This window comes from Rattus rattus, chromosome 17 (assembly GCF_011064425.1).
Source record: "Rattus rattus isolate New Zealand chromosome 17, Rrattus_CSIRO_v1, whole genome shotgun sequence".
Taxonomy (NCBI): domain Eukaryota; kingdom Metazoa; phylum Chordata; class Mammalia; order Rodentia; family Muridae; genus Rattus; species Rattus rattus.
In genome coordinates, this window is record NC_046170.1 from 30,750,752 (window position 1) to 30,762,769 (window position 12,018).

Consider the following 12,018-nt stretch of genomic DNA (forward strand, 5'->3'; position numbering starts at 1 on the left):
AGCCAGGGGACTAACTACAGGAATGAACAAAAAGTTCTTTTTTTTTTTTAATTTATTTATTTCATGTATATGAGTACCCTGTACTCAGACACACCACAAGAGGGAATCAGATCCCATTACAGATGGTTGTGAGCCACCATGTGGTTGCTGGGAATTGAACTCAGGACCTCTGGAAGAGCAGTCAGTGCTCTTAACCGCTGAGCCATCTCTTCAGCCCGAACAAAAAGTTCTTACCTAGGGCAAGCTTATATAAAAACAATCTGAATGCAAAATTCAAGGAATGACAATAGATCAGGTCCTATGGAACCACAGGTCCAGCCAATACCTCGCCGTTCTTCCTCCATTCCGCTAGGTGGCAATGCGGAAACCTACCGCTCTCCCGACAGGCTCCGCGCGGGCGCGTATCTTTAAGCGAGCGGAAGAGCCGGTGCGCAAGGCATCCTGGCAGGCGGAAGTAGCTCGTACGCCGGTAGCCGCCATGCCGGGCGACCACCGCCGCATCCGAGGGCCAGAGGAGTCCCAGCCGCCGCAGCTGTACGCGGCCGAAGAAGACGAGACGCCCGCTGCTCGCGACCCGACGCGCCTACGACCGGTGTACGCCCGGGCAGGGCTGCTGAGCCAGGCTAAGGGCTCAGCCTACCTGGAAGCGGGAGGTACCAAGGTGCTGTGCGCCGTGTCCGGTCCGCGGCAGGCCGAGGGCGGTGAGCGCGGCGGCGGCCCCGCCGGAGCGGGCGGTGAAGCTCCGGCTGCCCTCCGGGGTCGCTTGCTCTGCGATTTCCGTCGCGCGCCCTTCTCCGGTCGCCGGCGTCGCGCGCCCCAAGGCAGCAGCGAGGATCGTGAGCTGGGTCTGGCTCTGCAGGAGGCTCTGGAGCCCGCTGTGCGCTTGGGACGCTACCCTCGTGCTCAACTCGAGGTGTCCGCGCTGCTGCTGGAGGACGGCGGCTCTGCGCTGGCCGCGGCCCTCACCGCTGCTGCGCTCGCCCTGGCGGACGCGGGAGTGGAGATGTATGATCTGGTAGTGGGCTGCGGCTTGAGCCTCACACCGGGGCCCTCCCCGACTTGGCTGCTGGACCCCACGCGACTGGAGGAGGAGCATTCTGAGGCCGGCCTCACGGTGGCGCTCATGCCTGTGCTCAATCAGGTGGCCGGGTTACTGGGCAGTGGGGAAGGCGGCCAGACTGAGAGTTGGACCGATGCGGTGCGCCTGGGCCTGGAAGGCTGCCAGCGCCTCTACCCGGTGTTGCAGCAGTGCTTGGTGAGGGCTGCCCGCCGGAGGGGTGCCGCCGCCCCGCCCTGATTGGAAAACTTGAGTGACGGGGATGCGGAGGACTGCTATCGCCTTTCTCTCCCAAAAGGACCAGCGCTGATGGTCGCCCGATTTCGCTGAGCTGAGACACGAGAGTGGGGGAGTGGTGCGCACAGAACCAAAGCTCTGCACAGCTGCGTTGGAAAGAGGTTTAAAAGGCCGTTGGAAACACGATCCAGTTGGAGAAATTTGAAAGCAGCCATACTCCTAAGTTGGAAAGGACTTGGGCTGGATTTACCTAGTGAATGAGACGTGGGGCATGGCCTTGTAAGGGATGGACCCTGTGCAGGCCAGCCGGCGGCTCCAATATATAATAAACTAATTCTTTTCTTTTGAGAAGATGGACAAGGGGACTTTGCCTTCTCACTACTCGAAGTAAAACATAAAAACATTTATATGCCTGGAAATAACATGTGTTGTGGTTTTTCTTGAGTTAAAAACAATGCTGTTCGGAAATGGGTGTGTGTTGTGTGTTGTCAAGGGTCCAAGTCATTACTGCCTTAAGTATTCCTGTTAGTCCGCTGTAAGTAAGAAAGGGTTATGTGCTTTGGAGGAGAAACCAGCTGCCCCGGGAGCATTGTCTAGGGCAGCTGCCGAGGGGATAAGACTAAGCAGATTTCAGGATAGCCAGAGCTACACAGAGAAACTCCCGTCTGGAAAAGTCTGGGGAGAGTTCAGAGGAGAAGCCTGGATGCACCCCTGTCCTTTCCTTTAGGACAAAACCATGTCTAGGAGTTAGGTAACTGAAAAGGATTATGCTCTGGAAGGAAGCCGGGTCCCATCCTGGTGCCTGTCCAGGCTTGGCTCCTGGGAACAAGGCTCTGGGCAGCAATGGTCTACTAAAATGGAGACCGCCTAATACTGTGGTATCATTTACAGCCTGGCTATTAAGGCAGAGCAGGCCTGACTGACCAGTATAGGGACTTACCCTGTTCTTCACAGGCTGAAGTGGAGGAAGCTGTGAGACTTATTAAGTATTCTAGGGGTCTGCTCAGCTTATGAGGACAAAGTAAGAACTCCTGACCAAGAAGAAGAAGAAATACATATTTTATTTTTTTTCCCATCTGACATGACTGTAGAACAAATCCAAAATTAGTGTTATACTTACTAGTGAAACTCAAGATAGAAACATAAAAGCTCCTTTATTCTGAAGGATAGCTTATGGCTTCATAGAGCACATGGTGGGTTTAACCAAAAGAGATTGCTTAGGTGGGCGCACACCATCAGGTTTAGTGTTGTGTGGGGAAGAGACAGTCTTCATTCCATGAGAGCTAATAGTGCCTTTTGGGCTCAGGGCCCTGTCGTGTGCCTCCTGCAAGACCACCACAGTTGAATGAAAATAGTGAGACACTGCTGGTCTGTGTGGCTTCCCTACCCTGCCCACAGCAAGACTCATGGAAAAAGAGAGTTAAACCCGCGACTACCGACTACCGGGAGGTTTTCTGGGTGGGCTGGCTGTACTGTGCTTCAGACTTTCAATACCCAAGCTCCAGAAAGGTGACTTCAAGTCACATGGGAGTGACTGGGGGCCTTCCAAAAATACAAGGCAAGAAAACAAGCCACCCAAGAGTACCAGTGAAGAAAGTCTGGAAGGTTCCCCACCTCCTACTGGCTATTCTGGTCCGATTTGTGATTCTTCACCTGTGGAAAACAGAGGGGCTAGTTTAGAGGGTGAGAGGCATGGCCACGTGCTAAAATCTAGTTCCTCCAGCTCTCCTCCTTCCCATTTTTGGGAAGCCAGAAGCTATTCTAGATTCTCTGGGGGATGGGAGGGGTGCTGGAAAGTGTCCATTCTAAGCAAACCCTGAAGCCTGGAAACCCAGAACCCACCAGCAGGAGCAAACATTCTCCCTGTAGCACATTGGTTTTCCAGGGCAGTTGTAACTGGGGCAGTAGGCGGGAACCCTCCTGAGCTCACCTAGCCTGGGGTATGCAGGGCATCATGAGGGAATTCACTACCAACTCTGATCTTGCTAAGCAGACTTGGGAAGTGCTAAGCACTGATGATGGAGGAAGAGACAGGGCAGAGAAAACCTCAGGCCCTTTACTGCTACACAAAGGGCCATTGTCAGTCCACATTTGGATTGCCTCAGCCTAGGAACATTAGCATAGCATGCCACAGCCCTGGGGAGGCAACCAAAAGGATGAGGCCAGAAAGGGGGAAGAAATTCGTTTTTTTTTGTTGTTGTTGTTTTAGAGACAGGGATTCTCTGTGTAGCCCTGACTGACTGTCCTGGAACTCTGTAGATCAGGCTGGCCTCGAATTCACAGATTCACCTGCCTCTGCTTCCTGAGTGCTGGGATTAAAGGTGTGCACCACCACCTCCTAGTTCAAGAAATCAAATTTTAAACAAGCTTAAAGGGGAGCAGGGGGAAGTTTAGCATATGGAACATACCTATTCCAGAAGATGGTGTTTCAACCCAGAACTGACCTAACCCAAGTTTCCAAATACCTGACAGTAGCTGCTGGTATAGCTGAGCTAACCAAGCCCAGAGGCAAAGGGCTAAACAGCAGAGGAGAGGGGAGAAGTGGCTGTCCTAGGCACTGATCTTGGGTATAGGTTGTAAGCCTATCTGTATCCTACTACTCTGTGTTCCTCCATAAACCAAGTCCCCTGTCTTTGCTCTCAGGCCCCAAGGACCCAAGTAGGGTGAAGGAGACAGAACACTCCCTGATTACCCCTTGTCTGTGTATTGCTCTGAGCTGTCTGCCTCTTGGTAGGCTCTCTAGGCCCTGGACATTTGGGGCTGATATGTTGGCACTAGGAGCCCTCACTTCTGGGACAGCTGTTCTCTTCACTATCCTTTGTTCCCGTTTAGAGAGCCAATAGCCAAAGTTCGGAGGTCCCAGCTGACTCGTCAGGAGCGTAGCCCTAATCCAGAACTAACTCCAAAGAACAAGGGGGAGAACGAGACCGCTGCTATGCCTCCAGGTATCTGGAGGGAACCGGGACAACCTAGAGATCACAGAGATCCCCTGGACATGGGAACAGCCAGGGGAAATGAAGTCCAAATGCTGGTGAAGAGGCCTACAGTCAGAGAAGAACCCCAGTGCCCCGGTATCTTCCGGAGCAAGAAAACCCCGGGCCCATGGGGGGCGTGGCCTGGGCACGCCCTTGAGTACCTGACTCCCGCGCTGGTCCCTCTGCTGCTCCATGGACTCCAGACTCTCCAACAGGCTGTCCACCCGGGCTTTGATCTTGCTCAGCTCCCTCCGGATGGAATCTAGCTCCTCCGTCTGGTCTGCTAAGAGGAGGGCAGAGTTGATGCCCACATGGCCACAGGGGGCCGCGGGGACTGAGCAGGTAGTGCTTTTCAGCCTTCCCTAAGGCTACCCAACTCCTCCCGGCGCTGAAGGTGCGGGCTGAGCCCCCTTACACTTTATCTGCCCCAGGGGGAGATGACTGCTCCTGAAGGTCTTGTGAGTGTTGTGGGAATTCTTGACCCCTGTACAAGTTCTTCGGCTCTTGGCTGGCACCTGATTGACGAATAGAGGGGTCCTCTTGCTTTCATCCACCCTAAAGAGACAGGAGAGGAGGGAGCAGTCAAGTTATCCTGCCCCTACCCCAGGACACAACGGGCAAGACCTACCCACTAACTAGTAGTGTACACCTTCTCTACTTGACTCAGTTCAATTCACAGGTAAGGGAAAGCCTGGCCCTCAGCTGAACAAATATACTCTCCCTCCCTCCTTTCCCTCTCTTATGTTGTCCTGATTGGCCTCAAACTCTCTGTGTAGCTGAAACTGACTTTGAACTTCCTGCCCACCCTACCTACACCTACAGCCCTTCCTTCAAAGGTCAGGATTCTACCTCAGAAGACACCTTTAGGCTCTTGCCCAAAGTCATTTTGGGAGACCACAACAAACCAGCTTCTCCCTGATTGGACTCTTAACCACTAGCACCACCACCCTATCCTCGCCCACAACCCCCGAGGTTCCAAGTGGCAGCAGGGTGACAATCCAGCCAGAACCTGGCCTTCCAAAGGCTCTTCTGCCTGACCCAGGCACTGCTGATCTTTGGCATCTTTGTACGACAAAGGATGAAAGGGAAGATAAACCAGAGCCCAAGGTCGCAGTGTGGGTGTGGAGACTTTAATCCCAGCGTGGGAACTGCCAGAATGCCGAGGTCAGCGTATGAGGGGCTAGTATGAGGTTAAGGCTGCCGCCAAGCCACCTGCTCTTGGCTGCGGGCCAGGGAAGAGGTCGAGCTCCGAAAAGGTGCCGGTCTCTTAAGGGCGGTCTCACCCCTTTTCACACGGAGATGGAGCGTCCGAGCAGACAATTGGGTCTCTAGTCCATCAATAGCCATTGATGCTAATACATGCGAATACACAAAGCATTAGGTCCCGCCTGGGATGAGGTTGGTGAACAAATTGAATTGGAGTAGCGTCTAAAGTTAAGAAACAACTTCTGGAGCTGTCGCCTAACGTGCCCAGCTCTCTAAGGCGACTCCGTGGACCAAATGAAGAGCAGGATGCCTTCATCTGTCCTTACAGCCTGCAGGGTCCCCACGACTGTGATGAGATTTCCGGCCACCTCTGCTTCCTGGCTTCCGGAGGTCTGGGTGGGCGGTTTAGGACACTCAGGGATGCTTCGGCTTCCGTCCCGTAGGAGGAAGAAAAAGCCTGCAGGCGCACATCACCGTAGAGAAGGCACGCATTTCTCCCTAGCCACTGCAGTTCAGATCCAAAAAGTGTTGTATTCAGAGCCCCAGATGAGGAATTTCAGAAACAGCAATGGTACGTGCGCTAGACTCGCGGAAACTAAATGCAACTAACAAAGGCTGTTCCTACAGCCAAGCATTGGTGGTTCAGTGGTAGAATTCTCGCCTGCCACGCGGGAGGCCCGGGTTCGATTCCCGGCCAATGCACGACTTCCTTTTCTTAAATGCTTTGCTCAAGAAGTCAGGAAAGAGCTCACAGAACTAAAACTAACTTCCGAGGGACGCCCTTCCGCGACTGCAAGAAGGAAGCCCCTCCCTGCATTGAATTGAGAGCACTCACTCCTTTTCTTAGTATTTCCTTTTTTGGTTGCACCGGGGCTAATGGCTGCAGTTTATCTAAAAATCTTGAGTCTTCCAACACACAGAAAGAGAGGAAAGGAAGAAGAAAATTAAGGAAAGAAGTTAAAAGGAAATTTAAGAAAGAAGAGAGAGAGAGAGCGATTAAGAAAAAGAAAGTAAGAGAGAAATTAAGAAACCCCAAATACACCATTTTGTAGGTGTCTCTAAAGGCAAAAACCGAAACTGCCTCCCAGAGCTTCATTTTGGAAAGGGAAGAAACCCTTGTGGACCACGCCTTTCCGCACATCATTCCCTCCGCGTGGACCACAAGAACTGACCAACTGTACAGTCCCCACTATCCTCACGATGACCATGTTAACAAAACAAGAATGATAGAGTTTCTGAGCCTTTTAGCAGAGAAGCCTAGTTTCCTTGGCTCCAGGAATTGAATTCAAGTTGTCGATCTTGGTGGCCCACTGAACCACCTCACCAGCTGGGTATTTATTTATTTATTTATTTACTTGTATAGGTTGTTTTGGTTTTTTTTTTTTTTAAGCAGGGTTTCTCTCTGTAACCCTGACTGTCCTGGAACTCAATCTGTAAACCATGCTGGCCTCTACCTCAAGAGATCTATCTACCTCTGCCTCCGGTGTCCTGTGTTTAAAGGTGTGGACCACCACTGATTGGCTACCTTTTATTTTTTGTTTTTGTTTTGTTTTGTTTCCAAGACAGGGTCTCACTATGTAGCTCTGGTTGTCCAGAACTCATTATGTAGCCGAAGCTGGCCTCAAACTCACAGAGATTCATCTGCCTTTGCCTCTCAAGTGCTGGGATTAACGGGAAGTGTCACTATACCCAGACTGTTACCATTTTAATATCTGATATGTCCTCTATTGAAGAATTATATAGTAAATGGATTTGTGGTTTAGAGAGACAGTCCCTGCTCTACCCATTGTCTCCAGGAAGGGTGGGTTTATTCAAACCTTCCATCCCAGCACGAGAGACAGAGGCAGGAAGATATTTGCCAGATTGAGGCCAGACAGAAGTACATAGAAAGATTCTGTCTGAAAGTTAAATAAATAAGTAAGAGGAAGAGAGAGGGGCTGGAGTGATGGCCCAGTGCTCTTGGCTCACAGCCATCTGTAATGGGATCTGATGCCCTCTTCTGGTGTGTCTGAAGACAGCTACAGTGTACTCATATATAATAAATAAATAAATCTTTAAAAAAAAAAAAGGAGAAAAGGGAGGTTTGGGATGGGAGGATTAGAGGGAGGTAAAGGGAGCTAGAAGATAATCTTAAAGATAAAACAAAAAATTACATAAACACACATGTGCACACTTACATCGCATATATACACCCAGATGCATGAATGCGCACATGCAAATTCATAAATGTAAGTATTCTAAAGCAGCAACTAAAACGAGGTTTTCCTAAAGAGAGGCCCGCCAACTCAAGGCCAAGATGTCATCTAGAAAGGTTCCCAAACATCTATATTTAGGAAAAAGTTTCTGATTCCTCCACAGAAGAGGGTCTCCTGGATAGACTCCCAGACTCCAGGGTGGAAAAGGAGCATCCTCCTACGTGAGGAGGATGTCAGATGTCAGATGTCAGCCTGAGAGAAAGTCAGAGACTTGGAAGTCAGTCAGCAGATGCTGAGATGCTGGGTGGGCAGCACGCGTAAGGAACCTTCTAGATTCCTTTTTCCACCTCAGGGGAACTCATACAAGTAGACAACCAGCCTGCCTTGAGGACAGGATAACAGGCTACACTCACCGGAAGATGATCCTGTCCTGTGGCCTCTTCTGGCCTGGATGGGCAGAGTCAGGTCCGGACTTTCCAGCCATGTTCAGTCTGATGGAGAGAGAGAGAGAGAGAGAGAGAGAGAGAGAGAGAGAGAGAGAGAGAGGTAGAGGGTAGAGGGAGGGGTAGAGAGGTGAAGGGATGAAAAAACGGGGCTGTAGGAGGGTGGGTCACGTGACACACACATCTGTGCTCCGCCAGCCTTGGACAAACCCGAGCAGCCCCTCTCCAGAGCTGCTCAACTGCAGGGAGCCATCCTGGGACTTTCCTAAAACAAAGAGAAAGGGTCCTTTCTGCTGTTTTTTTAAACCTAAAATGCCCTAAAGCTGAAAAGTATCCTTCAGCCCCAAACCCATGGCCACATTAACCTCACTGCTCAGACCCTGGGGTTTAGGTACCATCAAACGCAGGAGGAAGAATGTCTGTGGTCCGTGTCCTCTGAGAAGATACCTATCCCAGGGCTGGGTTAATTTTTGAGTGTCGCCGGGCGGGGACAGATAGTGCCCGTGCCAGCCACCCTGGCCCTAGCCATCACTGCCGGACCCAGGCCCAGCACCTGCTTCTGCGCTAAGCCTCAAAGAGCCAGGGTTGCTGGGAGCCAGAAACAAAAGGAACTTTATTTTTTTATTTTTTTTATTTTTTATTGTTGGGGCAGGGCACACACCACAGAGTGCAAACGGAGGTGGGAGGACTTGTTGGAGTCACAAGGATCAAGCTCAGTTTCTCAAGCTAGACCCACCGAGCCAGCCATCTTGCTGGCCTGAAAAAGGAACTTTTTCCCTAAATTTTAAATTCATGTTTGCCTTCAGATAAATAAACTCCTAGATTTCAGACAGAGTTTTTTTTTGTTGTTTTGGTTTTTTTGTTTATTTGTCTTTTGTTGTTTTTGTTTTTTGTTTTGGGTTTTTTGGGGGTGTTTGTTTGTAACTCTGAAGGCAGGACAAGGAGAACAGAGAGCCTGGACTACAGCTCTGTTTAATTTACTTTAATTTTATTTCATAAGCATTACTGGCTTTTCTGATCACCTGAGAGTTGGCCCTGCTTCTGCCCATGCGTAGTCAAGCCCCACAGTTCAGTTTGTAGTGAATGTGATCTGCACTGCCTCTGCTTCTGGGCCTCTCGCCTTTCCTCCCGTTCGTTCATTCGCTCATTCCTTTGTTTGTTTTCTTCCTGTTGGTCTACCTAGCAGACCAGGCCAGGCTCTAATTCATGACCCTCTCTTGTTAGTCAACCACCAGACAAGGCACAGGCATTGAGCACCATACCAAGAAAAATACTTTAAATTCAAAATAACTTGGCTCACATTGCGCATGAGAGAGAGAGAGAGAGAGAGAGAGAGAGAGAACCAAAAAAAGAAAAAAAAGAAAAGAAAAAAGAAAAAGAAAAGAAAAGGGAAGCAGAGAACCAAGTTCCTAGGTCGAAAGAGTCCTCGGTTGTTATGGTTACACTGCCTCCTGGTACTGTGGGCAGAAGGATCATGTGTCTTCCTAGAAACAGTGGGAAGATGGCTCCCATGGAACTTGTGGGCCAGCTGAGTTCAGTAGATTACAAGCCTAGGAGAAAGGTGCTAAGGACCTTGGGTCCCCCTCATCATCTCAAAGATGGCATCTGGGTGTCTGTGGTCTCAGTCCTGCCCCAGATTCTCTTGTGACCTGGAGAAAAGCTGCTAACAGGGAGTGGAACCAGCCCAGGAAAAACAAGTTTGTAGTCAACAGAGATGAAAAGGAGTTGAAGATCTGAAGACCGCCTTGACATCAGACATGGAGATGCAGAGTTTAGAGTTTGCCCAGATGGTTTCCGGTCTTGCTTTGGGGATTACAGTTAAGTGATTGGATGGATCTCAAAAGAGACCTTGAACTTTGGACTTTTAACATTGTTGAGACTGCTATTGACTACGGGGACTTTGGAAGTTGGACTAAACGTATTTTGCATTATGCTATGCTTATTAGGTATGGCCCCCATAGACTCATATGTTTGAACAAGCCTATGGAGGCCAGGGAGTGGTTTTGTATATGCTCAGCCCAGGGAATGGCACTATTAGAAGGTATGACCCTGTTGGAGTAGGTGTGGCCTTATTGGAGAAGCTGTGTTACTGTGGGTGTGGGCTTTAAGACCCTCATCCTAGCTGCCTGGAATCCAATCTTCTCCTAGCAGCCTTCAGATGAAGAGGTAGAACTCTCAGCTCCTCCTACATCGTGGCTATGGACACTGTCATGCTCCCGCCTTGATGATAATGGACTGAACTTTTGAACCTGTAAGCCAGCCCCAATTAAATGTTGTCCTTATAAGAGCTGCCTTTGTCACAGTTGGGGTTTAAAACTCAGTAGAGGGTTTCTCTGTATAACTGCCCTAGTTTGGTCCCCACTCTGGAAAAAAGAAAAGAAAAAAAAAAAAAAGAGTTGTCCTTGTCATGGTGCCTGTTCACAGCAGTAAAACCATAAGACAGGGTTTCTCTGTATAACTGCCCTGGCTGTCCTGGAACTCACTCTGTAGACCAAGCTGGCCTCCAACTTACAGAGATCCTCCTGCCTCTGCCTCCCAAGTTCTGGGATTAAAGGTGTATAGTATACCACCATGCCTGGCTCCATTTTAAAATTGTATTTATTGGGCTGGAGAGATGGCTCAGCTTAAGAGCACTGACTGCTCTTCCAGAGGTCCTGAGTTCCATTCCCAGCAACCACATGGAGTCTCACAACCATCAGTAATGGGGGTCCAATGCCCTCTTCTGGTGTCTGAATACAGCTACATACTCACATACTCACATACATACATAAGTAAATAAATAGATCTTTAAAAAATTGTATTTATTTACTTATCTTGTATGTGTGTGTGTGTGTGTGTGTGTGTATCTTCACATTTGTGCCACTGCATGTGTGTGGATCTGAGGACAACTTGTAGGAGTTTGTTTCTCGATTAATGGAACCAAACTAAGACAGAACCTACGAGACAGTTCCTAAAAGAAGTTGAATATTCCTTTCTCTACCTTCTTTTCCCAGCCTTCCTTAAAGCCAGGGCCTGGGGCGCATGACTTAGGACTGACAGTTAGACCTGAGGGCCCAGCTTTCAAAGATGGTGTCGGGGTTGGGGATTTAGCTCAGTGGTAGACCTAGGAAGCACAAGGCCCTGGTTGGTCCCAGCTCCGAAAAAAAAGAACAAACAAACAAACAAAAAAAACAAAAAAAAAAGATGGTGTCACCTCTGTCCCACTTTAGCCGCTTGTAGCTACCGAGGCAATGGGGTCTACACGAAGCCAGCTCTGCCATGCAATCTCTTCCAGATCTGATTCTCCTACTCTCCGACAGCCCTGGGGGCAGACAAATGTCCTCCACAAACTCATTTCTCCTCAGAGTAGTCGGAATTAGTTTCTGTAGCTTACAACCAAGATTCATACAGATTCAGGACGGAGACTACATGGAGTGGTAAGAAGCCCTGTGGGCAATCTAAGGCTCGTCAGTAGCCAGAGGGCAGTGAAAATCCAGCTAGTATTAAGGGAAGAGACTCCAGCAGTCTATAGCATGCTGTGTTAATCCTGTGGTCCCTTAAAACAAAGAACTCAGCAAAAGCAAAGCTTTGCAGAACCTAATGGCTCCTGCCATGGAAGTACAAGATCAGACTGAAGTCGAGTCAGAATCGTTGTGCTAATGGCCATAGAGTAAAGGGACGCTCCCCTGGAGGGCCCCACCCATCTGTTGGTACCCTAGTTAGTAAAGCTCATCTATGTATGGTCTCCTGGAAGCATGGATCATTGCCCAAGCACCCCAAACAGCCTCTTCAGGTGCAAAGCAAGCACATTATTAAGTGGGTTGGGAACGTAGCTCAGTGGTAAAGTGCTTGCCTAGCATGTGCAAGAACCTGGGTTTATCTCCTGTTACTGGGGAAAAAATTAAGACATTTACATTCATTGTCAT

At 49.6% G+C, this 12,018-nt stretch overlaps 1 protein-coding gene and 1 non-coding gene across 2 annotated transcripts; both read left to right on the top strand.

Annotated features, from left to right (window-relative positions):
- The first annotated feature begins 129 nt into the window (after positions 1 to 129).
- Positions 130 to 1,611, top strand: Exosc6 (exosome component 6). The gene has a single exon (XM_032887443.1). The coding sequence runs from the start codon at positions 359 to 361 to the stop codon at positions 1,295 to 1,297; it is 939 nt and encodes a 312-aa protein (XP_032743334.1). The 5' UTR covers positions 130 to 358; the 3' UTR covers positions 1,298 to 1,611.
- A 4,495-nt stretch (positions 1,612 to 6,106) lies between these two features.
- Positions 6,107 to 6,177, top strand: Trnag-gcc. Its single transcript has one exon. It is a non-coding gene; the product is annotated as a tRNA-Gly (tRNA).
- The last annotated feature ends 5,841 nt before the right edge of the window (positions 6,178 to 12,018 follow it).

Bases quoted from the DNA above. Each gene is read 5' to 3' on its own strand.
- Exosc6 (XM_032887443.1), top strand. From the start codon at position 359: ATGCGGAAACCTACCGCTCTCCCGACAGGCTCCGCGCGGGCGCGTATC.